The sequence below is a fragment of the Carettochelys insculpta genome, chromosome 2 (genome assembly GCF_033958435.1).
Source record: "Carettochelys insculpta isolate YL-2023 chromosome 2, ASM3395843v1, whole genome shotgun sequence".
NCBI lineage: Eukaryota > Metazoa > Chordata > Testudines > Carettochelyidae > Carettochelys > Carettochelys insculpta.
Window position 1 is genome coordinate 46562285 of NC_134138.1, and position 24168 is coordinate 46586452.

The 24168-nt window shown below is 42.3% G+C and overlaps 1 protein-coding gene across 1 annotated transcript in view; it reads right to left on the reverse strand.

Moving 5' to 3' along the window:
• PTDSS1 (phosphatidylserine synthase 1) overlaps positions 1–24168 on the reverse strand; it is a 48988-nt gene that overhangs the window by 7332 nt on the left and 17488 nt on the right. The window contains exons 6-11 of the mRNA XM_074986906.1: positions 18080–18231; positions 16419–16560; positions 13607–13719; positions 11275–11340; positions 2385–2484; positions 382–450 (exon numbers count right to left, since the gene is read on the reverse strand). Coding sequence (XP_074843007.1) covers positions 382–450; positions 2385–2484; positions 11275–11340; positions 13607–13719; positions 16419–16560; positions 18080–18231 — 642 coding nt within the window. The remainder of the gene's footprint in view (positions 1–381; positions 451–2384; positions 2485–11274; positions 11341–13606; positions 13720–16418; positions 16561–18079; positions 18232–24168) is intronic.

The window sequence follows — 24168 nt, forward strand, 5'->3', positions numbered from 1 at the left end:
AATGGGACTGTAGAAAGGTAATAAAACAACAGCTGTGAGGTGGTATGTCCTTTAACAAACCTTTTGTCAATATTTTTAATATTCTTCTTGCCTTTTCACCTAGGCTGTGGAGGCATTAGTTATTTATTATTCCAGTCTTTGATAAAGTTCCAGCCCTGTTTCACACAGCTAGGATTACAGTGCTCCTTGGAGAATACAACACACTTTGGGACCATTCCAAAGCCCACTGACTTCAATGGAAGCAATTCCAACTGACTTCAAAAGACTGAATCACACCCCTGATTCGTAAGTCAGCGTTCTTTTCACAAAAACATGTACCGTTGTGGCTGCGCTGCAGTTTAATTTTGGTTTAAAATAAGAATTGAGTCCTTGACAAAGTACCTTTTCTCGGTGGTCATAGTGCTCTGCATACCAAACCATTCCATATAAACACAGGAAAGTCGTAAAAGCCTACAAGAGGGTAGAAAAGAAAAAACAAAACCAAAAATGTTTACGGAACACTGGACCAAGAGCTCTCCCCATTTAGCTGCACTAAATCAATGCTGCTGCTCCAGATAAAGAAGTACAGTAGACCGCCCCCAACTTACATGATTTTGACTTAATGTTTCGTGCAATAATGTGAGTTGAAATCGTGAGCGGTGAGGAGCTAGGAACCAGGTGGCAGCCTGGCTCCCAGCTTCTCTCCATTTGCAGGACCTGGGAAAGTGACCAGTGCTGATGCTGTGCTGGTCAGTTTCCTGGCTCCAGAGAGTGGCGGGGATCTGGGAACCAGGCAGCAGTCTTGCTCCTGGCTCCCCTCTGCTTGCGGAAGCCAGGAAACTGACCAGTGCTGCTGCTCCTGGCTCCCAGCTGCCTGCCACTCCAGCAGCACTGGTCAGTTTTCTTGCTTTCGCAAATGGAGAGTAGCTGGGAGCCAGGTTGCCTCCCGGCTCCCCTCCATTCCCGGGAGCTGGGAAACTGCCCAGCACCACTGTGCCTGGCTCTAGGCTCCCCACCACTCACGAGAGCAGGGAGCCAGGCACAGCCAGGACCAGGGGACTGAAGGCAGCAGGGCCCCTTCCCCACCTGGTCCTGACTTACGTGAAATTTGACTTACGCATGGTTGCCCAGGAATGCAACTCACATGTAAGTTGGGGTCTACTGTATGGCTCCTTGTTTCTAAGAATATTAGTAAATCTAATTTGTTTATCAAAGAAAGAGTATTTACAAATACACAGTAGCAAACTGCACCGATAATTTTCAGTTTGTTAGGGGCCCCATCTGCACAGCTCTTACTGGGGTAAGTCGTCCTTGCTTACTGAATTCAGCAGGAGTTCTCGTAAACGTAGAGTGGTCACACACATAACGGTCTGCAGAATTGAGGCCTCAAGTCAGTAATTCTTTTCCTAAGTAGTACCACATTAGAAGGAATCAAAAATTGGAAGACAGCTTAGGGCGGGAATGTATGCTTTGTTTTGAGTTGCTAGTATAGGCTCCACTTCAGCAAAACACTTCAAAGCATGTGCTTCGGTCCCATTGTAATCAAAATCAAAACATGCGCTCAAGCACTTAGCTGAATCATGGCCTTTGTAAATTAAACCAAATTCTGAGAAAAGAGCAAGTTTGAATCCGGACTTACTCGGGTAAACTGTTTTTATAGCCAAGTTTTGCCCACAGGTCTATTAAAAAATGTTATATTTCACACAAGTCACAACAACAAACATATAGGTTTATCATCATATTCATGAATTACAAGTTAGTCTCGGCAAGTTCACACGGGTAATTTAAAGCTGCTCTTCCACCAACCCACGTTGAAATACAGAAAGTTGATGGCTGACCCAGTAGGGATTTTAACCTTCGCTGAGCAACAGTGCACATTATTTCACTGTAAAGTTAGGAATGATCAGAGGGACTCTCACAGTTTCTCATATTTTCACTTATTAAGAAGGAAAAAAATAAACCCCCCCTGGCCTGATTCACAGCTACCTTTCAAGTTTGGTGACATGATTATATTCTGTATGTCACAGATTGAAAAAAAAAAAAAAGAAAAGAAAAGAAAAGAAAATTTAAATTCCACATTTACTCTACCTTGGACTCATCACCATTACAGAACTCACCACCACTTCTTTATCCATACAATGACCCCCTTGAGGATATGCCATTGCATAGCTGCATGGCGGGAAACAAGTAGGGTTATCACCTCTATTTCTTAAGCATGCCCCATGATGTTTAGTAATCAGCAGGTATCATCCTGCCAGCTTCAACTGAAATAGTGAAGTTTAATTCTCTGAGAGGTATGTGTCAAACCCTAAGTTCCTTCAGAGAGCTTTCAGTGTGGGAGGCTATTTGGGGGCTTTCGAGACATTGATAGGCATTGTGTTTCATGAGAGAGAAGTCTTACTTACCACACAAAGAAGCCATAACACAACATACAATATCTGTGTTTTGGAGAAGAGCTCTTGACCAAACTTTATGCACACAATAGCTTCAAGAAAACCAATGACCCTGTGGGTGGAGAAAGCAAAAATGGTTGAGGTTATAAACACTGATGAGCTAAAGCTTCTGGACTCAGTCAGCTCTAAATAAGCAGTAGCTTTGGTCAGATCTCTGTTGAGCACACTATTCTTTTGCATCTGCACTGGTGTAGAGAACATAAAGAATGCTGGGCTAACCGTCCTTGGGCCTGAAATTCTCTGCTTATCTGTGAAATGGGCAAAAAGAGTTCAATGACAGTGAAAGCTTCCCCAAACTCTCTGCTAATGTGCCCCAGTCTTCTAACGGAGGGATAAGATGATCATTCTATTTCTACGTCCACTCAGCCAACAGGTTCTCTGCTGAGACAATCAACAAGGAACCCGTACTGTGGACGCTTGTCTACTCCACACTGAACTGACAACACCAACTCATTTAATGTAGGCCAAACAGCCGGTAGAAGGTAGTACTTTAGCACCCTAGAATGCTTTCAGCTAGGGAGCCAGTGGTGAAAAGTCATTCCTAATCCTCTAAGCCACACATTCATTCTCGGTGAGTCCCCAAGATACTGCTCCAGTAGTTAGTTTTGATAGATGTGAAGGTTTTGGTGCCTCCCTCAAATTCTCCTTCCAGTGGTCATATGGGAAGAGCAGATGGAGGGAAGCAAGAAGGGGAAGATCTGCCAGCTAACTCCCTCTCCTAACTAATATAAACTGAAACGTGAATAGTGGCCACACAAAGCTGAGTGCCTTTTTAGTAGAAGGAGAGATTCCAAAATCTTGGCCCCAAGTACACACAGGAAAAACATCAAAAATTATGGTACAGCTACTCAGTAAATTAGTGCTCGCCCACTGCAGTCAAGAGAGCTGTATTCCTTTACACCACACAAGGGCCTGGGCCTATACATTTGAAAACACAGAGAAACCTTAATTTTATAAACTTGAAGAGACTGGCTCTTACATTTAGGGTACAACTGACCTATCTGATGGCACCCCAGGAAATCAAGCTTCCATACTTACTACACAGCAGGTGACAGAATATCACTGACATACATGAGTAATTCATGGATCAAACCATATGTTAGAGAAGATGAGGAGGCAACTCAGACAGCTGTGAGCAAAGGACATTGGAAGATAGAAAACAGAGCTTCCAAAAAGGTGCTGTTTTTGTTTTGCTTTTTTACTGAAAGATACAATGTAGGTGAATATGAAAACTGTAGGACAACAATGGAGTGCATTTTTTCTTTTGATTTCTTCTATAATAATTTGTATTTATAATTTAGAGCTATTCAAACGTTTTAATATTGTTTGATCCAAGCGATACTGAACATTGCACATTCATCGTAAATCCAATTTAGGCATGACAATAAACCCATGTGTTTTGCTATAAGACAAAGGGTCAAGTTCTGACTGAATTCAACATTACGAAACATCCTTTTGAAAGGCTGCAGGAACAAGGACTTTTCAGATACCATTCTTATACAAAAAATATTCTTCACAAAGGCTGTCAATTTAAAGTAGCTCACCAGTTACCAAGGACTTCTATTTCGGTTTATAATGAAATCTGTAAAAGCTCAAGACAACGTGGTCAGAAATTATCATAGTGAGTATATCAACTCATTAGGCATGCTCATGAGGCAGTTGGATAGGCACTGGTACCTTAGAATTTCTTACTGAGCTGCTGAAAATAAGGCTCTCTCAGCATAACAAAAATAAGTTTTCTCCTCAAAACTGTGCCCAAAAAGAACTATGACGAACTGCTTTACAATAAATGGAAAGGCTCTCAGAGAAACTGAGAGGGTGTTGGGAGGGAGGAGGAAGAGCAGGGATTTTGTATGGTTTCACAATAGTGTGTGCGCATAGGGGTACAGGGAAGACAGCTAACAGGTCCTAGGCAACTAGGTTTTGGAACAAAGTAATGAGACTGCTGGTTTACTGGTCTTGCTAAAGAAACCAAACAGAAAAGGGCAGGAGCTGGAGACAGGAGAGCTAACTAACTGACTTGCTGGGATCCTGGGCAAGGCAGGGTCAGGGATTAGCTCTGTGCTTCTGGAAGGGGAATAGCTTCTGGCACAAAGGGTGGGGGCAGCCAGGCCTCTGCACCACTGCGGCCATGCCAAACCCCCCACTTAGCACTCCAGTGGTGATTTTAAGGGCCTGGGGCTTTGGCTGCTTCTGCTGCAGTAGGGTCTGGGAGCCCCAGGCCCTTTTGAATCACAGAGCTCCAGGGTAGTTGCCCCTTTTGTCCCCCTTTCCCACCCTCCACATTCAGTGAGCCTGAGTGGAGATTCCCAAAGCAGAGGCTACACAAAAGAAAGCACTATTAGTTCTGGTCATCTACCTCAATATCCTTCAGTTGCAGCTGTTTCAGACGCTGTTTGCTCAACAGAAAAGGAATACCCATCCCCTCCTTGAAGAGCCTATCAAGCATCCCACTTAAGGAAGATCTGTCTGTTGCCATGCCCCTGTAATCATCTGAGTCTAAGCTTCATTCAGTTGGGATACAAAACTAAGGGTCAATGATGAAGATTTCACAAGAGATTGGATACAAGACCAGAGTGAAGCATGAAGTCTGCTGGTGAAATTCTTATCAATTCATTAATCAGAACTCTACAGAAAATAATTATGATAACATCAGTTACCAGAAAACATTGAAGGACTTGGTTCACATGAAACTCTTACATTCCATAGCAAAAGGCAGCTTTAGCAACATTTTAGCTTTAGAAAGCACTGGGCAGAAGTTTGAACCACTATTTCATGTTCTTAAGATGTTCAGACTTACAAGTACAAAAGCACAAACTTCCTAAAACATGTTCCTTTGGAATGGTCTTATTTTTCTTATAATTCTTACAGTTTGCTATTCTCTAATTATGGTCTAAACACTTACATGTTAATTTACTCTGGTTGGCAGTCGGTTTCATGTAGATTGCCCCAAAGATCAGTTCTAGGGCCAGTACTGTTCAACATACTTATTAATTACCTGGAAGAGGGAGATTGCACTCAGCAAATTTGCAGATGTCACTAAGGTAGGGAGAGGGTACAGAGTGACCGAGAAAAAGTGGAGGACTGGGCCAAAAGAAATCTGATGAGGTTCAACAAGGAGAAGTGCAGAGTGCTGCACTTGGGATGGAAGAATCCCAAGCATTCTTACAGGCTGGGGACCGACTGGCTAAGTAGCAGTGCAGCAGAAAAGGACCTGGGGATTGTGATGGATGAGAGGCTGGATGAGTCAACAGTGTGTCCTTGTAGTCAAGGCTAATGGCATATCGGGGTACATTAGGAGAAGCATTTCCAGCAGATCTAGAGAAGTTATTATTCCCCTCTACTAGGCACTGGTGAGGCCACATCTAGAGTATTGCATCCAGTTCCGGGCCCCCAATACAGAAAGGATGTGGATGCATTGGAGAGGGTCCAGTGGAGGGCAATAAAAATAATTAGGAATCTGGAGCACATGACCTATGAGGAGAGGCTGAGAAATTTGGGCTCATTCAGTTAGCAGAAGAGAAAACTGAGGGGCGATTTGATAGCAGTCTTCAACTTTCTAAAAGGCGGCTCTAAAGAGGATGGAGAGAAACTGTTCTCAGTGGTGACAGATGGCAGAACAAGGAACAATGGTCTGAAATTATAGAGGCAGAGCTGTAGGTTGGATATTAGGAAGAACTATTTCACCAGGACAGTGGTGAAGGACTGGAATCTGTTACTAAGAGAGGTGGCGGTATCTCCATCCCTAGAGGTTTTTAAGTCCTGGATTGACATAGTCATGGCTGGGATGATCTAGTTGGGGTTGATGCTGCTTTGGGTATGGGGCTGGATTAGATGACCTCCTGAGGTCCCTTCCAGCCCTAGAATTTTATGATTCTATGATTAAATAGTTATCTTCTTAAGTAGGAAACTTCAGTTTGATTTTTCTTTAAAGACATCTTCTTGCTGATTGTTGGGCACTCATCTTTTTACAAACCAGGTATCAATGACTGAGACTATGACATTTCTGTATACACACAGAGCTTCTTTGTACATTTATTTTAATTTATTAAAACCTACTTGATTCTGGCACTCACAAAATGCATTCTTTAAAAGCCCCATACAAAACCAAAACTAATGTTTCACATACTCTGAATCTACTCATCTTTACTCATCCCTGGAGCTCTGAAAAAAGCCTAAGCTGGAAATTCCCCAAACTGTGAATTTCATCTTCCCAGCCCCCAAATGTTGATTTCTAGAGTTTGTCATCTTGAGGACCTCATTGCAACCTCTAGGTTAAAACCTAAAAGGAGAGGATCTTTCTTAGATATTACCATGAATGTAAAGGGTTCCTGTAAAGGGTTAAAGCCAGAGAGAGTGGGTTCTCTTTTGACAATAAGCCAGGTGAGCCAATGGGAAGAGAGAGAGGGATCTTTTGAATTCAAGCAGTTGCCTGTGGAGTCGGTGTGTGTGTTTCTTTTGTCTGGCTGGAGCAGAAAGACAGATGTTTAAACCTGAGCAGGCTTAATTAATCGAGTAAATATTCAGGCCACAACATGAGATGGGCACACAGATGCGTAAGTAGAAAGGTAATGTTTAGTTAGACATGATCAGTTTTTTTTTTTTTTTTTTTTTTTTTTTAAATTTTGGGTTTGGGACAGGACTTCTTAGGCTGGCTGAGACACTCCCCCCATACACTCTAGCTTCCAAACTGAATCCCAGGAATGTAATTCTCTGAGTTTTAATCTCCTATTTTTAGTGGCTTTGTAACACCTAGCAATCAAGTATGCTTTATCACATTCTTGGTATACTTTACCTTTTGTTTTGTTAATAAATTACTTTTTTAAGGCAATGATTTGATTCCTGTATCCTAGAAAACTGTATGTGTATATGCATGCCTAAGACTGAAACGTCAGCTATCAGATTGCAGCTTAATTTCCTTGTCTTTATTTTCAATCTTTTTCCTAAGGGAGGGGGGGAAAGCTTAGGGTTTCCCCACAGGGAGACATCCCTAGTGTGTCTTCCTCTGTTTTAAAGGGGGTTTTCTCACTTGGATGGTGGAAGCGTCCTCCCAGGGTCAGGGAGTCTGCGACCCTGGGAAACTTTTAAGTAAAAGCCTACAGAGGCAAGGTATTTTTAAGGCCCCTTGTGGGCCCCCATCTTTTGCACAGAGCGTCACAGTGGGCAGCAGCCCTGACAGATACACAGAATACAAATGATAAAGGGAACCTTATAGGCTAACACCCAGATCTGCAGGCAACAGAAATCAGCAGAGTCTCTGCAGCACAAGTGTAATATGCTTCCTGCAGGAAGTACTGGTAAGTAGGTGGAAACCGTACACATTACCAGATGAAATTACCCCCTTGTCTTCACAATTCTGTCAAAGCAAGATTATTCTTTTGTAATTTCACTGCTCATGGAGAGCTACAGAACACAGCCTTACAGAAGTGTATTAACACAGGTTTTGAGGAAATAATGAACACTCTTGCAAGCTATGAGATGTAAGGAGCATTTTTGGATTCATGTAAAAAGGTGCATGTTTCTAACCTATTAACATTAATAACTGTTTCTTGCTTAAATCTCCAGAAATGAACGTTTAAAAAAATACAGCCCTGAATGAGAACACACAAAGGATACCTTAGTCTTATTTAAGAATCCCAGACTATAACAGACACTGTGTCCCCTCTGTTTTCCAGAGAGAGCACAATGAGAAGAATCCACCAATAGTACTCCTCCTTTGAAAAGAAGGGCTGTCACCAAGCTTGTCTGGTTGTCTCACTCTGATGGAGGAATAAGAACATAAGAATGGCCATACTGGGTCAGACCAAAAGGTCCACCTAGCCCAGTATCCTGTCTGCTGACAGTAGCCAATGCCAGGTGCCCCAGAGGAGGTGAACCGAAGACAATGATCAAGTGATTTGTCTGTCATCCATCTCCTGACTTCCACAAAAGGCTAGGCACCATACCTTACCCCTTGCTAATAGCCATCTATGGACCTAACCTCCAAACATTTATCGAGCTCTTTTTTAAACTCTCTTACAGAGTCCAGGCCTTCACAGCGTCCTCTGGCAAGGAGTTCCACAGGTTGACTGTGCGCTGTGTGAAGAAAAACTTTCTTTTATTAGTTTTGAACCTGCTACCCATTAATCTCATTTGGTGTCCTCTAGTTCTTATATTATGGGAACAAGTAAATAACTTTTCTGTATTCACTTTCTCCACACCATTCATGATTTTATATACCTCTATCATATCGCCCCTCAGTCTCCTTTTTTCTAGACTGAAAGTTCCAGTCTCTCTAGCCTCTCCTTATATGGGACCTGTTCCAAACCCTTAGTCATTTTATTTGCCCTTTTCTGAACCTTTTCTAATGCCAATATATCTTTTTTGAGGTGAGGAGACCACATCTGCACACAGTACTCAAGATGTGGGCGTACCATAGTTTTATATAGGGGAAGTAAGATATTCTTTGTCTTATTTTCTATCCCTTTTTTAAAAGCTCTTTGCTTTAAGAGTATAGATTTCTACGATTTTGCCAGCTTTGGTGCCACACGGCTGGAGGCATACTCTTACAGTATAGATCTTACCCAGATGGTTACAGACAATTTGCTTTCCAGAACTGTCTATTTTAAAACAGTTCTTTCTACAGCTCAAAAAAGAGAAAAAAGGAAAGAAAAAAAAGCAGGATAAGACACTAAAGAGACAACATTTAAAAAAAAACAACAGACCTTTGCCACTCAACATCTTTCATTGTAACTGCCTGCATTATTTTTAACACTAAAATAAAAAAGAACAATTAGGATAACCCCATTATCTAAGATGGGGCAGATAACAAGAGGGTAGCGGTTCACTAGGATTAACCCTGGCAGGTCACTGCTGCTATATTTACCTGTGCCTCTACCTTTACTGGTGTTTGCAGCTTCTGTTGGCTGCTGATCATCGTTCCCGGCAAATGGGAACTAGGGGAAGGGGCATGGACTGGGACATCATTTCCCAGAGCGCCAATACTCTTTCTTCAGTGTCAAAATATTAACTTTTTTAATGGCTAACGCTATAAATATGAGGGTGGGGAAAAGAGGTCCACTAGCCTGGACTGGAAGTTCTGGTTAGCGAAAAGGTCTTGTCCATCTCTAATTTCTGTTCCAGAAGCCAACTAACAAATGAAGACTAAAACAAATGAGCTACATTGGATTTTTATACTGATTTAAAATTAAAATCTGCTATATGCCATCTATCTGTAGACAACGGTGAAATAATTTACAAAGCATGCTGTAGAAAAACATATATAGTATTCAGCACCAAGGGATCCTGGGCCATTACCTGAATTTCTAGGCGCTACTTAACAGGGCTACACATGCAACAGATGCAGCAAGGACTGTCACTCTCGTCTGGGCCTTCACAGTCACAGTCGACGCTGCAAATGATGATCCCGAATGGAACTACGAAGGGTGAGATCCGTAGTCTATGTAGACTGAACGATGCTACTACTACTTAACAGGGGTGCAAAACCCTTTTTTTGGGGGGTTGGGGGCCACCAAACCTCAGAAAAAAATCAGATGGGGGCCACACAAAAGTGAGAAGCAAAAAAAGGTCACAACGCTCTCAGTGACGTGGTCCCTGACTGAGACACCTCACTCCCCTCATGCGACAATGCCCCTGACAGGAGGATGGAGAATAGGAGGACTGAGGTTCAGGGCTTCCCAGAGACCAGATTAACCCTTCTGGGGCGGGGGGCGGGTGTGAGGTTCAGGGTTCAGTGTGCAGCAGGGGACTGCTTGGGAGCAAGAGCAGGCTGGGTGGGAAGGAGGTGCAGGAGTGGGCTGGGGGCAGCAGGGAATGTGCAGGAACAGGCTGAGGGTGGGGGTCTGGGCAGGAGCGGGTGCAGGGGCATGGTGGGGAAGCCTGGGCAGATGGTGGGGGTGGGAGCAAGCTGGGGCCACATACCTTTGCACATTGCTGCCACTGCTGCTGTCCCCTTCCCCAAGCCGGGGAAATGGCAGCAGCAGAGAAAGCCTCTCCAGAGAGCTTTTCCTCCCAGTGCTGCAGGAACCAACCCCCCTCCCCCACTCTATCTGGAATTCTGGTCATTCAGGCAGCACTGCCATTTCCCTAGCCAGGGACGAGAAGGAGGAGCAATGATGCTGCTGCTTCTTGCCCCACTACCTGCCCTATCAGAACCTGTGAGTGGGATCCAGCCCCACTTTGGCTCATCTGATCTATGAGGCTCTGGGCTCCCTACCCTGGCCCTGCTGTGGGTTAGATGTTGGGGAGGAAAGTCCCAAAGCCTGGGGTCTGGATCCAGGCAACCCATGGTCTGGATCCAGTTGGCAGGCTGGGGGTTTCCCACACCTTATGCTACTACACTCAAGTTATCTATTAGGGGCCTAGGGTTCAATTCATGTACAGCCAATGATCACTGAAATCAGTAGGGACTATGCTTTCACAGCTGAAGGCAGAATTTAGCCCTACTTAAGTATACTTCACAATAACCCCGCTAGGCAAACGCCTTGCATTGTTAAAATGGATGTACCAGAGGTTAAAACTATTTGCTAAGCCACCATCAAATGCACTACCAAGTGGGGAACAGAATGTAGACATCTGACTAATATTTCTTTCTTCAACCAGCAGCACTTATATCTCTCCCTTCCCTTCCCCATCTCTTCCTACCCACCACACCAAGGTTTTCTTTTCCTCTGTACTTCCCATAACTTGTCTGTTCTGTGCCTGTTTTGAAACTGAAAGAAATCTGGGGCAAGAACTGGCTTCATACTATACCTGTCACCGCATGGAGCATGCTCCTAACATTTAAGACAAACAGAACACAGCCTCACCTTCTGTAAAATTTTCAACTGTTGAGAATACTTACCCGAACACCCAGCACTGAGTTCCTACCCTTTTGCATTGTGTGTCTGTGAGGTAGGCATAATACTGCCTGGAAACAGAAACAACAAATTAAAATTCTTTAATGAAGCCCAAAGCTTCTGAAATATATTCACACTTTTAAAAAATAAACAAGATTAATATTCCTTATATCAAAAGTGGAGCTCTTAGGGCTAATCTCATGGATTAAGTTAAAACATAATGAAGGCCTCCTAGATTACTTGTTTTAGTAGTACTAATCATTATATGGGGTGGGGGGGAAGCCAAACAGAAACAATAAGTCTTGGAAAAGCAAATTTGACAAGAAATGATCTATAGCCTAAATTTTAAAGTTTTTCATTTTAAGCGATCCTAGTTCCTGAATGTTCACTTACAGTTTGGGATGTGAAGTCTGTCAGTAGAGGGTTAGTTGGGGGCAGGGGAAGGGAGGGGAAAGAACTGTCCAAGGAAACCAAGGATCTGTTTAAAAATTAGATTCGTAACTTTAAAATATGCCTTTTTCTTGCTTTGACATTACTCTGAAAGGTTCCTATTCTGTCACTGTGTCTAAGTGGGAATGGAACATAGCTCTACATGACTCTACTGACAGCCCTGGTGACTGTTATCCTCCATGCACAGAACACAAACAGCACAGGCAGCACGACAATGCAAGGTTTCTGATAACCTGCCAACCTGTATCAGTGCTGACCTGGAGAGATCACTGTTAGAGGTGGGGGGGGATAATTCAGTTTTAAACCCATTCAGTTGATGTTTTTTTCTACAGAGACTGCCAATAAAGGACACTACTTCTGACAGTTACTGTATTCTGAGGGTACAGGTTGAACCTTTTTAGTCCGGTACACTCTCATCTGGTAACATCCATAAACCAGCATCATTTCAGCTAGCCAGATGACCACTTATCATGAGTCAGATGCCGAGAGTGATGGACTAGAGAGGTTCAACCTGTAGCAGATTAATAGCTATTTAACGTGAATAGAAGATAGAGCAAAATTTGTGATACAATAGTTAGGGAAAATGTCACTGTCAGCATAGTGGGGCACACAGTATCAGAACTGTCGTCTTTTTATCCTTTCACAAATACAAAGGAAATTAAATTCAAAAGGCTTATATTGCTGTAACATGAGAGTTAAGAATTTAAATGGAGGAAGAATAAAGAGGTAGACTGGCCCAGTGGTTCAGGCTATTAAGCTGCAACTCTGGAGACCATTATTTCAATTCTCTGCTTTGCCATAGACTTCCTGGGTGACTTTGAGCAAGTCACTTATGGTATGTTCCAGCCCAAGTGGGAACGTCTACACTGCTATTTTTAACCCACTAGCATGAGCCTCAGAAAACCAAGTCGGGTGACCTGGGCTCAGACTCACTGCCATGGGCTTTACTTTTTTTTTTTTTTTTTTGGCAGTGTAGACATACCCTTTGTTTCTCTGTGCTTCTGTTCCCCATCAGTAAAAGGAGGATAATAGCACTTCCCTACTCACAAGAGTGTTATGAGGATAAATACACTAAAGACTGCTAGGCGCTCAGATACTATGGTAATGGGGTCCATATAAGTACCTAAGAAAGACAGAACACACAATATTGAAAAGTTACGGTTCCTACACAAACAGTTTGCACATATATATTTACCACAACCCCACCCAAAAACAACCTGAAGTACAATATATGCTTTAACAGCTGGAATCTTGACGTTTTAATTTGGATGTAAACAGAAGCTGCCACAAGACATTCTGGTTGCTTCACAAAATTACTTCATGAAATAATTTTGTGATGTGACCAGTGCATTGGTTAGTTCTCATGTCCCGATCACAGTTCACATTTTGCAGCTCCAGTAATTATTCAAAGCTAGAAACGTCCACCTTTCCTTTTAACACATTGCAATATATTTCATACTTAAGCGTAAATAGGTAGATAGGGGCAGGAGTTGGAAAAAGACCCACTGGTGTAAATTCCCCAAGCTGCATGCTATCATGATCATACGGCTCTTGGCAACAAAATAACCTTATATGAAATCATGGATGGCTGCATATTGAGCTAATCCACCCAATATGGGCAACCGCCGTGCCACCAGAAGAGAGAATGACAGATTATCATCAAATGCAGATTTTTTACACACATCTCAGCATTAGTGGCAAACACCCAGACTGTTGCATTTATCCATAGCCTTATACCTAGTAATGCAAAAGTAATAACTTTGCCTTTTGGGAGACTTAAATGCATGTTTTAATGTTCTTATACTGTACTTATTTATAAACCTGCACATGTTTTCTTGTGTTCCTAAGGGTTAGGACTATTGTACAATTAGAAAAAAAATAAGTTACCTTACAGTGGGTGCTGTGATAATTCCAATGAAGAGAATTCTTCCCCAGCTTAAAGGGTGACTTGCTTGGAACACAAAGATATGTTTCAAAAAGAATGTGTTCAACTCGGTCAGCTGGAAATAAAAAAGTCAGTTAAAAAGATTCTGTTTCATAGGACAGAGTCATGCACATGTAACCTCTTCTCAGAGGCTTATACATAATGTTAGGATTAATTCAACAATTACAATACACAAGAGGGAATGATTTATGGTTTACTGCAGCTCAGTAATTTGCTCTGCTAGTTGGATTAAGACCTAAAAGCTTTTAAAATACTGTCTTCAGAACAAAGTTATATACCAAGTCAACAAAACAAAACAATTGAAACAACAGTGCTGAGCTACTTGGTATACTTCAGGTAACGCATCAGGATTTTGGCTAATAGCCTGTAAAGTTCCATTTTGGAAAAACAGCATAATAATTGTAGCAATGCTAGGATGCAAATTTAGAAAGAAGTGAAAGTTTGAGAGTCTATAAAATCAGAACTCACTGGACTCTTTACATACCAAATCCAGATAAGCGTTTTTCTTTTTAAAAGAATTCCTCCTTTTATGCCTGTTTAGTTTTAATAGTTTTTAAATTAAATGCCTTAAAAGATCTAACTTTAGTGTGAATTTAGGGCAGGTGGCTGAAATATGCACAAACATATTCACAATTTAGTACCATCATATTTATGCTCTGACCTCAACAAAACCATAAATAATCAAACTAATTTATCACTTTTAAAAATATTGATAAAACAGAATATAAAAATCTGGTATTGATGTGGTAACTCCTAACAAGTGAAATAAGCCACCTGCTCCATTGAAACAGCTACTCGTGTTTAACTGTATTGAAGCTTTTAATCCCTTCAGAATTCTCACAGAAGAAAATAAAATGATTTGACTACTCAGCATGATCATTTATTTTAGATAGTGAGTCCTGCACTTTACGATACTGAAGTATATTTCAAGTACAAATTGTAGGACTGGCTTACCAGTGGGCCTCATCTCAAAACAAGATACATCTCTCACAAAGGAAGTTTGTTCCAATTAGGACTGTCAGCTCTCCAATTGCACATAACCAAACATCCTCGCCTTCCCCAAGGCTTCCCCACCACTTCTCTGAGGCCCCATCCCCTCACTCATCCCATCCGCCTCCCTCCATCATGCCTTTCCCCACCCTCACTCACTTTCCCAAGGCTGTGGTAGGGTGCTGGGGCACAGGAGGGGATGAGGGCTCAGAGGGGATAGTGCCAGAAATGTGGACTTCAGTGTGCAAGGGGGAACTGAGCTGGGGCAGGAGGCTGGGGTGCTGGGTCCAGGACCAGGTTCCAATCTGGGGCAACGAGTTGGGGTACAGTGGGGTGCGGGGGGGGTGAGGGTGTAGGCTCCAGACAGGAGGCACATACCTCAGGTGGCTCCCAGTCTGTGGTCTTCCAGGTTCCCTACTTGCCGTGCCTCAGAATGGTTCTCACAAGCATCCAGCATGTCCAGCTGCTAGGTACAGGGACAACTGGGTAGCTCTGCATGATGCATGCTGCCTGTGCCCCCAGGCATCATCCCTGCAGCAGTTCCTGGACAACGGGAGATGAGGGTGGGGCAGCTTGTGGAGTTTCCTTGACTGTCCCTGCACCTAGCGGTTTCAGGGACATGCTGGCCACTTCCGGGAGCAATGAAGAGCCAGGGCAGACAGGGAGTCCCCCTTAGTTCCTCTGCATCATTGTCCAGGCTTTCAAAAGCCCTTTCTCGTCAGTAGCACAGACTGCAGCTACCACGGTCCCTTTTTTGCCAGTAATTCCAGTTGAAAACTGGATGCCTGCCAGCCCTACTTACTCACAGTTTTGTTAATTGGAAACTGCATGGTACCTTGGAGGTGAATTTTCTGACACTAGAATGATATCCAAACATTTCTGTGGACTTTGCACTAGTCCCCTTCTTTTTTGCATTAAAGAAAAACCCTTTAGTGGCAGCAATGGAGCCAGACACCAATGAAGTTAGGTAGCTTGCAGTTGCTCATCAATGCAGTGCTTGTTTGCTATATGTCCCTCTTAATAAGAATGGTTTAACTCAAAATAGTGATTCCTGAGTTTTCAGGGCAAATGTACCAGTGTAAGAGGGTTGTATGAGGTAGGGCCTACCAACTCAGGCACATTACAGACTGCACAAGGCAGACAGCAATAATACACAAGTTCTCAGAAAAATCACAAAAGGCTGTGTTGTTAGGGGCTATTATGGGCTTCACTTAAGCAAAACTGTCACTTGGGTTACATTTTGCCTGAATGAGCACAGATTAAAGATGTGGGATTAGATTCCCAAGGAAAAGAGCATCTCCCTGGGGAAGATCACAAATGCTCCAAGGTATTTCAGCGAGTACCTAATTTTAAACACATGAGTAATCCCATTAAAGTCTTACACACTTAAAGATAAGCACATGTTGAAGAACTTTGAGGAACTGGGGACTGAATTCTGAATATCATACTGGCACCTGCACCAGCAGCTGGGAAAAACCTATTCATCTATTTCTTCGGGTCCTAGAGCCATCCATTGCGCACAGTAAACCCACACCCAGTAAATCAATCTGCAACCACCTGCTTCTTACAACTGTACAGTAATTTCACTCCTGAATTGTAGTCCAGATAAGCTGTAAAGTGGCTAGATGGGTTTGTGGTATACATTCATTTAATTGTATATTTCAGTGATGATCTACGATAAGAATATAATATCTTCTAATCAAACTCATCCAGTAAGTAAACTTAGCTGATGGTAATTTTGATTTCACACAAGTTATTTCTTACCTGCCAGATGATCATGAAAAGGTATATTCCAGCCACTCTTTGAAATGAAGACTTGGGGTCAAACCAGCGAACATAGGTCCAGCTAGCTGGAGTGAACTGTAATACAGCTCTTTTGATTTTCCCTGTGGTGGTATGAATGTCCCTGAAAGAAAAGAATGGCTGCAGTAAAGGCAAAGAAAAGATAAGAGGAGAAAAATTGATACCGCACTTTAGTTTTTCTATAACCAATCATGATATAGTGCTCTTTCCTACAAATCTACACCTGAGGGCAATGGGTTGTACATGTGTGTGTTACAGAAAAGATTGTTTTATGAGGCAGAATTTATTGAGTGTTTCAGTGAAGAGGCTAACAGCTATTGTTAGAAATGGCTTTCTAATAGTAAAGCAATATACAGACTTCAGTCAGTAGCAAGACAGGAAAAACTGGAAAATACTGAAGTCCAGCTCCCAGTTATCTGAAGTCCAGTTATTTGGTCTGTATTTCAAAGTCTATTTTTCTTTCCCTGAAGGAAAAAGAACCAAGAGGAATGTGTTCTGCAAATTTCCCACAGAATCCTTAAGTGTCCCCTCATTATCTCCTTATTTTACAGCTTCACTGTCCTTATCAATTAAGTGCAGATGGCAATTCCTTTCTACAGATCGACAGGACTCCTTAAGGGATCACTTAGATTTCACTATTTAGAAATATGGGACTCTCATTCCACAGGTCTGAGTGTGTTGCTATTATACGTTCACAACCCTAGCCACCCTGGTAGTGGATCCAACATGGGTGTCTCACACGGCCATGCACAGCACCATATATAAGCCGTAAACATACCTGTTCCATACATTCCCCACCACCACCCCATGCTGGAAAGGGGAGTCTATCAGATGGGCTGCATTTTGTTTGATAATGTTTTATTTGAATGGTTAACAAAACAAACAGAGGAAAAGCTGATGGTGGAACCTTCCAGATCTCCTTTCCTCCAGCTGAGGGTTGGGAAAGCTATGAATTGGCCCTTTTGCTAATTCTATCCCCAGCTTGTTGTGAGTCATCTTGGACAAATCACTTACCCTCTGTTCCTCCAGCTTTGTAACTAAATCTTTGAGCTGGATGGATGAAACTTACTAAGGCCAGATTCTGCCACCCTTATGCACACTGACTACCTTATACTGCAAATGCTTTTGCTTACTTTAATTGAACCTTTTGTAGAATAAGGTACTAAGCAACTTAAGTTTATCAGAAGGTGTCATCTTGTGCATTAGAGCATAAGAGCCTGAACCCAAATCTACTATTAAAAGGATTTAATGAGTCAAACAGTTCAGATGTAGGTGTGTGTTAGTTCCCTTTTCTTCAGCCAACGCCTTGCTGTCATGAATTAAAATATTAAAAATGGAAATATTATTTTCTACCATTTTTAATCTATTTGGCCTCATCTTTTACCTTAAAGATTGAGCAAAATTCTTAAAAATTATAATCAGAAACATTCATACAGAAATATTGACCCAAGATGGTGCCCCAACGTCATTAATCTCATAATACTATAAAATGTACACTGATTATATTACAGTTCTATAGCACACACTTTTACACACAGACATTTCATGAGGAGCTAATAATTCATAATTTTGCACTACAATGTTTTAAACACGAAGCTTATTAGCTTTTATGTTAGACCTACTTGAAACTTGCCCAGTGATATGTCCTCATCTCCAAGAAACGACAAACTACCATGCCCAACCAGATGCCACCCCCGTTACATAGCAGGATGTCCAAAATCACTTGATCCCACCAGCACTCAGCGAAATTAGGCAGAAGATGCATGAAGAACAGCTACAGAATACAACAAAAAGATTTCAGGTAAGGAACAAAGAATTCTTACAAATATTTTTCAGTTTTTTGCAACTGTTGAACAAATCACAGAGTGTCATTTTATAAGCCTGATTAAAAGTCCATTGACTCAATGGGCTTCTTCCACTGATTCCAGTGGACTTTGGATCAGCTCCTACAAAGGTTTCAGAAGTTTCCCTCCTCCCATCTTTTCCCTCTGGTGCTGTACTATCTACAGGAATCAAGCACAGAGTTTTGACATACACCACCAGACAAAATTCAATGTTATAAACACAGAACTCTTGCAAAAATGCAGTAACCATGCAGAACCACTGCATTTCATTGAGAGACAGGAAGGTGGTTTTGTGCTTGTCTAAAATCAAAAGGTTATATTTTAAAGAGAATCTTCTTTGTTATTTAGTGTTAAACTGTTTTCTGAAAAGTCAACATGAAATAAACACATTCTGCCAATTTTTTAATCACACGCCTCAATACTGAAGAATGCTGGAATTAATGTTCCCTATAAGCAGTGCATTTGAATGGCCACCTAGGAGTGATTCAAATGCTGCCTAGCTGATTAGCAGTGTGCATACAGACATTAGCATGTGTATCTCTTGGTGGTGCACATGCCCACAAGTCTGTGCACATAAAATTTATTCTACACATTGATGGGAAAAAGTAGAGGGAACATTGGTTGGAATGCACAATTTTTAAGACTTCTAACTGAACACGTATCAAGAACTTAGTCTTGTTTGTTGGTAACTTTTTGGGAAATGTATTGCTTGTAAATGTTCTATGTCTGGCAACTAGTATGATGCAATTTTCTATACTTAACAGATACAGCACAGACAGCAGCAACATGAACTTTGCCATGCTGACCTACCAAACCTGGAGGAGCAAGAGAATATTTCACTCACCACATGCTTTCAATCCCTTGCATTTCTGCTGTCGGTTGAAATAGTTCTATGATGGTGCTATTAAAAAGACTGAAAACTGGTTTATACTACTTCTTAAAACAACTTTAATATACATGGCTCAAGAGTGTAAAAGTGACACCCTCCAAGTGAGGTAAGTTACACTGATTTAAGAAGCTGTCCACACTGTGCTACAGAAAAGTGTCTCCCGCCAAAATCACTTCTGCCTCTCTCAGTGGGAGAGTAATTATGCTGATGGGAGAGCACTCTGCTGACAGCATAATGAGTCATCACAAAACATGCTACAGCCCAGTGTGATAGTGTAGAAATGTCCAAAGACCAATTACTTATTTCACCTAGGGCAGAACAGACAGTAATGACTTTCATTCACTCAATATAATATAGGCTAGATTCAAACCAGTAATACAGGGGAAAAGGAGCTGTTACAGTTTCTCCATATTTCCAGCTTCCTACGAACTTCTGTTGGAGTGTAACATTCGTTTCTAAAGTTTGCTGTCTTGCTACTGTACGACCCCTGTTCATGTCAAAAGCCACCTATGGCATCGGTCAAGGAATCAGATATGGCCCCTGCTGCTCTAAAAGAAGTAATATCATAATCCTCTTTCACCAAGTGAGTGAAGCAGAATGACAGGACTGAGACATTTTAAGTAAGACACAAACCTGACTGACTCAGCGCTAGAAATGGACTGCTCAGCTTAAGTGAAAACCAGGTTTGCTTTCCAGTACAGTTTCTTTCCCCAAACTGCGAAGGCTTGAAATGAGATAACATTTAGCAATTTGTCAGGAAAGGGGACATGTGCTCGTTAAGCAGTTCATATGGTATGTTCAAGGAGATACCAAACAAAACAGATACCCTTCACAGTAGTCTGTATTTTCTTTCATTAAAGGCTAACAAAAGATAAAGCAACTGGCTTGTGTAGTCTCTTGCATGCTACCAGAATTTTACATTAAACCATCTTTTCATTGCCATAAGCTTGCAGAAAAAATGCTGTAGAACAGACATCTGAGGGGAGAGTTAGGCATGCCTCATGCACAGAGCAAGGATGGATGCTGGCCATTGTGAACGAGTGATGGTGATCTACACTGACAGGGATACCTTCTCTTCAGGGTAACTGCAGAAACAAAATGTTTAAAACAATTTTAATGTTCCCTGTATTAAAGCTGTGGGACTATTTTAACATGAAAAGGAAGAACTTTAAATTATTCTCCAAAATGAAAAAGGTATAGAGTAAACACCTGTTTAATTGATATTTGATCAACGGGCACACTTGCATAACCGGCATGACTCAAGCTCTGGTCAGCAGACACCAGGTGGGAGTGCGGAGAAGCAGCATCAGGGCTGTGGTTTGTGCACAGAGAGGGAGAGCAAACCATCCCTCCGCCCCGCCCCCCTTCCGCCTCAGGAGCAGGACAGCCCTCTCAGGGCTGCCCTGCGCCCCTCCATGCTGCATCTGAGTGCAGCCAGCAGGAGGAGCGGTGTCAAGGCTGGAGCATGTGCACAGAGGGGGAGAGCAATGCTCCACCCCACAGGGGGAGGGGTCAGCCCTCTCAGTACAACCTCACGGTCTCATGGATGCTGGATATCAGAGAGTTTCCTGAATACAAGTTGTATTTTACCAGTAGCTTCAAATCAGTCAGCTTACTTCATAACGTCTGTTGTGAAATGGGCAGTTGTATCCGTTTCTCATACAATGTTTTAACTTTCTCACAGTATTTGCTGGTCTTACGTACTGCAATATTTTGCCCAAAGACCCTACAAATTATACCTGAGAAGGCAAAGTGTAAATAGAGTAATTATATTTGCATAATAATAAACTGTGGTGCTGTTGGTGCTCAGCACTGAGTATCAAAAGGAATATCTGAATTTCAGCTGAAAGAAGATAACATTCAGCATGCTGAATAGTTACAGTGAGGTAGCTCTGTTAGCCTGTACCTTCACAAAACAAAAGAGCAATCCTGTAGCACTTTAAAGACTAAGGCTGTGGCCACAGTTGGCCAAAACTTCGAAATGTCCATGCTAATCGCCAAATTGAAAAATACTAACGAGGCGCTGAAATCCTATCAGCTGACAGGATTTTGAAGACCCCGCAGCTGAGGGGATTTTGAAGACCCTATTCCTATCAGCTGAGGGCATTTTGAAGTCTGCGGTGTCCTTTAGAAAAGGACCCTCATGTAGCCGATCTGCACGCAAGTGAAGTGCAGCACTTTAGAAGTGCTGTGGCTGGCAGCATGCTAATGAGGTGCTGAATATTCATTTCAGTGCCTCATCAGTATCCTCCAATTTGGCCATTAGCACAGACATTTCGAAGTTTTGGCCAAGTGTGGCCACAGCCTTAGCAGTTAGCCTTAGCCTAACAAAATGATTTATTGGAAATTTGGAAATTTCAGATCTGCAGAAGCAGGTCTGCCCAACAGAAGCTCATCACCTGATAAATTATTTTGTTAGTCTTTAAGTGCAACATGACTGCTTTTTTTGCTTTATTCAGCATGTGTGGGGCGTTCAGTTTCAGAATAGGCATTTAGCCAACTTAATTCCACCAATGTTAAAAAGAGATGCACAACAACAAAATCCCTATGCAATTTTGCTGATAACTTAATGTTGAACCTGTGTAACCTGGCACTCTCTTGTCCAGCAACATGCGTAATCCAGCATGATTTTAGTTAGTCAGATGACCACTTATCATGGGGGTGGCCGTTTCCTGGGGTCCCTTCAAATTTGTTTACAGCCACCAGTCCTGGCTCTTGGCGTTCTGTGCTTTTATTTAGCTCTAATTTACCCACTCCATGTCTTCTAAGAGCCCAGTAAGCAGCAAGACTGTTGCCAATGCTGCTAGTCAATACTGATTTCTTGCAGCCTGGCAAATTCTCTAGTCCGGCACTGGTCAGGTCCTGAGGGTGCTGGACTACAGAGGTTCAACCTGTACTGCAATTTTCTAGAGACTCTAAAATTGCGTAAAGCACAAAAATCCATTTGAATGGCAGCACCGTATGCACATGGTAAATCTTTCCCTAAACACATTTTTATTTCAGTACTCTCCCTTCACTAGCAAAGAATACCAATCAGATGGTGGTATCAGATTGTGGGTGATGGGTTTATGATGATCAATAAGGGATAGGAAGAGTCATTTTCATGTGTGAGCTGAGTCAGGATTTTAATCTCTTCTCCAAAGGTGAAAACTAGTGCGTTAGCTCCTTGTGTGAACTAATGCTGTCATGAACTGAAACTCACTTTTAATTTTAAGCAACAGGGTTGTAAGAGGGGCCTGAAACAGACAGAATCCACAAATACCTAAGGATGTATCTATACTCAAGGGACTAAAGGGGCCGGGGGGGGCTGTATCAATGTGCTGCGATCCATCTTCAGGGGATTGATTTCTCTGGGTTCAGCCATTGACCCCGGTACTCACCGCTGACACATGGAGTTAGGGACGTTGGCATGTGCCCGAAGATCCCTGATCTACACCAGGGAACAAAGTCTATTCTGATACATCAATTCTAGGTATGCTAATGGCATGGCTAGAATTGCATATCTGGGATCAACTTTGATTCCTAGTGTAGAACAGGTCTAAGAATAACAGCATACACTAGTAGGAGGAGATATTAGGGTTAATATTTTTCAAATGGGGGGCTCCCATTAGGTTCCTAAATCTGTATTTAGTTTCTAAATCTAAAATATAAAAGTAACTTATTTTCAGAAGGCCTAAGCACTGTCAAGCTGCAGCTAAGTCAATGAGATCTGCTCATTTAAAAATCGGATCTACTGAGTTGGTCGAACCTAAACCCTCGACATCAATATCTCAACATTTTTTCAGAAGTCTTCTTGGCTTGTAAGAGCTAGAACCTTACTGGTGCAAACTGCTTAATAACCAAAAGCAAGTTTCAGAGAGTCTCTCTCTCATTGCTGCTTCTAAAACAAACTGCTGCTGCTTCAGCTCAGTGAAGTTGAGTGAGGGATGCAGTAAAAAGGGCAGGGATTGGGGAAGGAGAAGAGCCTCAGGGAAGGGGCAGGGTAGATCTCAAGTTGCCCTTAAATTCAGAAAGTAATTTTAGGCATAAAGAAGTTGGAGACCACTGTTCTACAGCATCAGCTTCCACATTCTGGCGTATATAGTTGAATTCAATGTTACACAAACGTGGCTTTAGGAGTTCAGGTAGGTAGCATTGTACTGACTAAATTATAGCTTAGATAAGAACACATCTAACAATAGTAGGCTACTCCAGTCTGCTGCCCCTGCTGGCCAATACAGCACAGATGTCAGCAATGATGATCAACTGCAGAAGAGAGCAAAAATGCATGACCTCACACTCCTTAGCACAGAAATTAGCTAGTAATCCTTAAAGTCATACAACAGTGTGTTGAGATAAATATTTCAAAACACTCTTTAAGCGGGGTCATATTCTATAGGGCTGTTTGTACACAAACAGCCTGAAATATGCTAATGAGGCACAGATGCAAATTCCCACGCCTCAGTAGCATAAGGTAACATAATTTGGAGTCCAGAAGACGCTCTTCTGGACTCCAAAACAGCATGTAGAAGTGTGGCCCCCCGGGGCTCCTTCCAGAGCCCCCTTCTTCCAGAAGACCCCCCCCGGGGGCCACACTTCTACACACCGTTGTGGAGTCCGGAAAGGCATTTTCCGGACTCCAAATCATGTGACCTTATGCTAATGAGGCACAGGGAATTTGCATCCATGCCTCATTAGCATATTTCAGGCTGTTTATTAGCATGCCACTTTGCAGTATGGAAACAGCCTGGGGAAGGAAGTATGGGCCAGCAACCTAGGGCTTTCTCTACACTAGGGAAGAGCTTCTATTTGGCAATTGGTGCCCAACAATTCATGCTGATCTCTTAGGATATATCTACACAGCAGGCTTATTCCAATATAAGCTATTCCGGAATAGTTTATTTCAAAACAACACAACTATGCTGAAGACTGCATTTTGAAATAGCACCAAGCTATTTCAAAATAGCATGTCTAGACACATAGCGCCTATTTTGAAAAA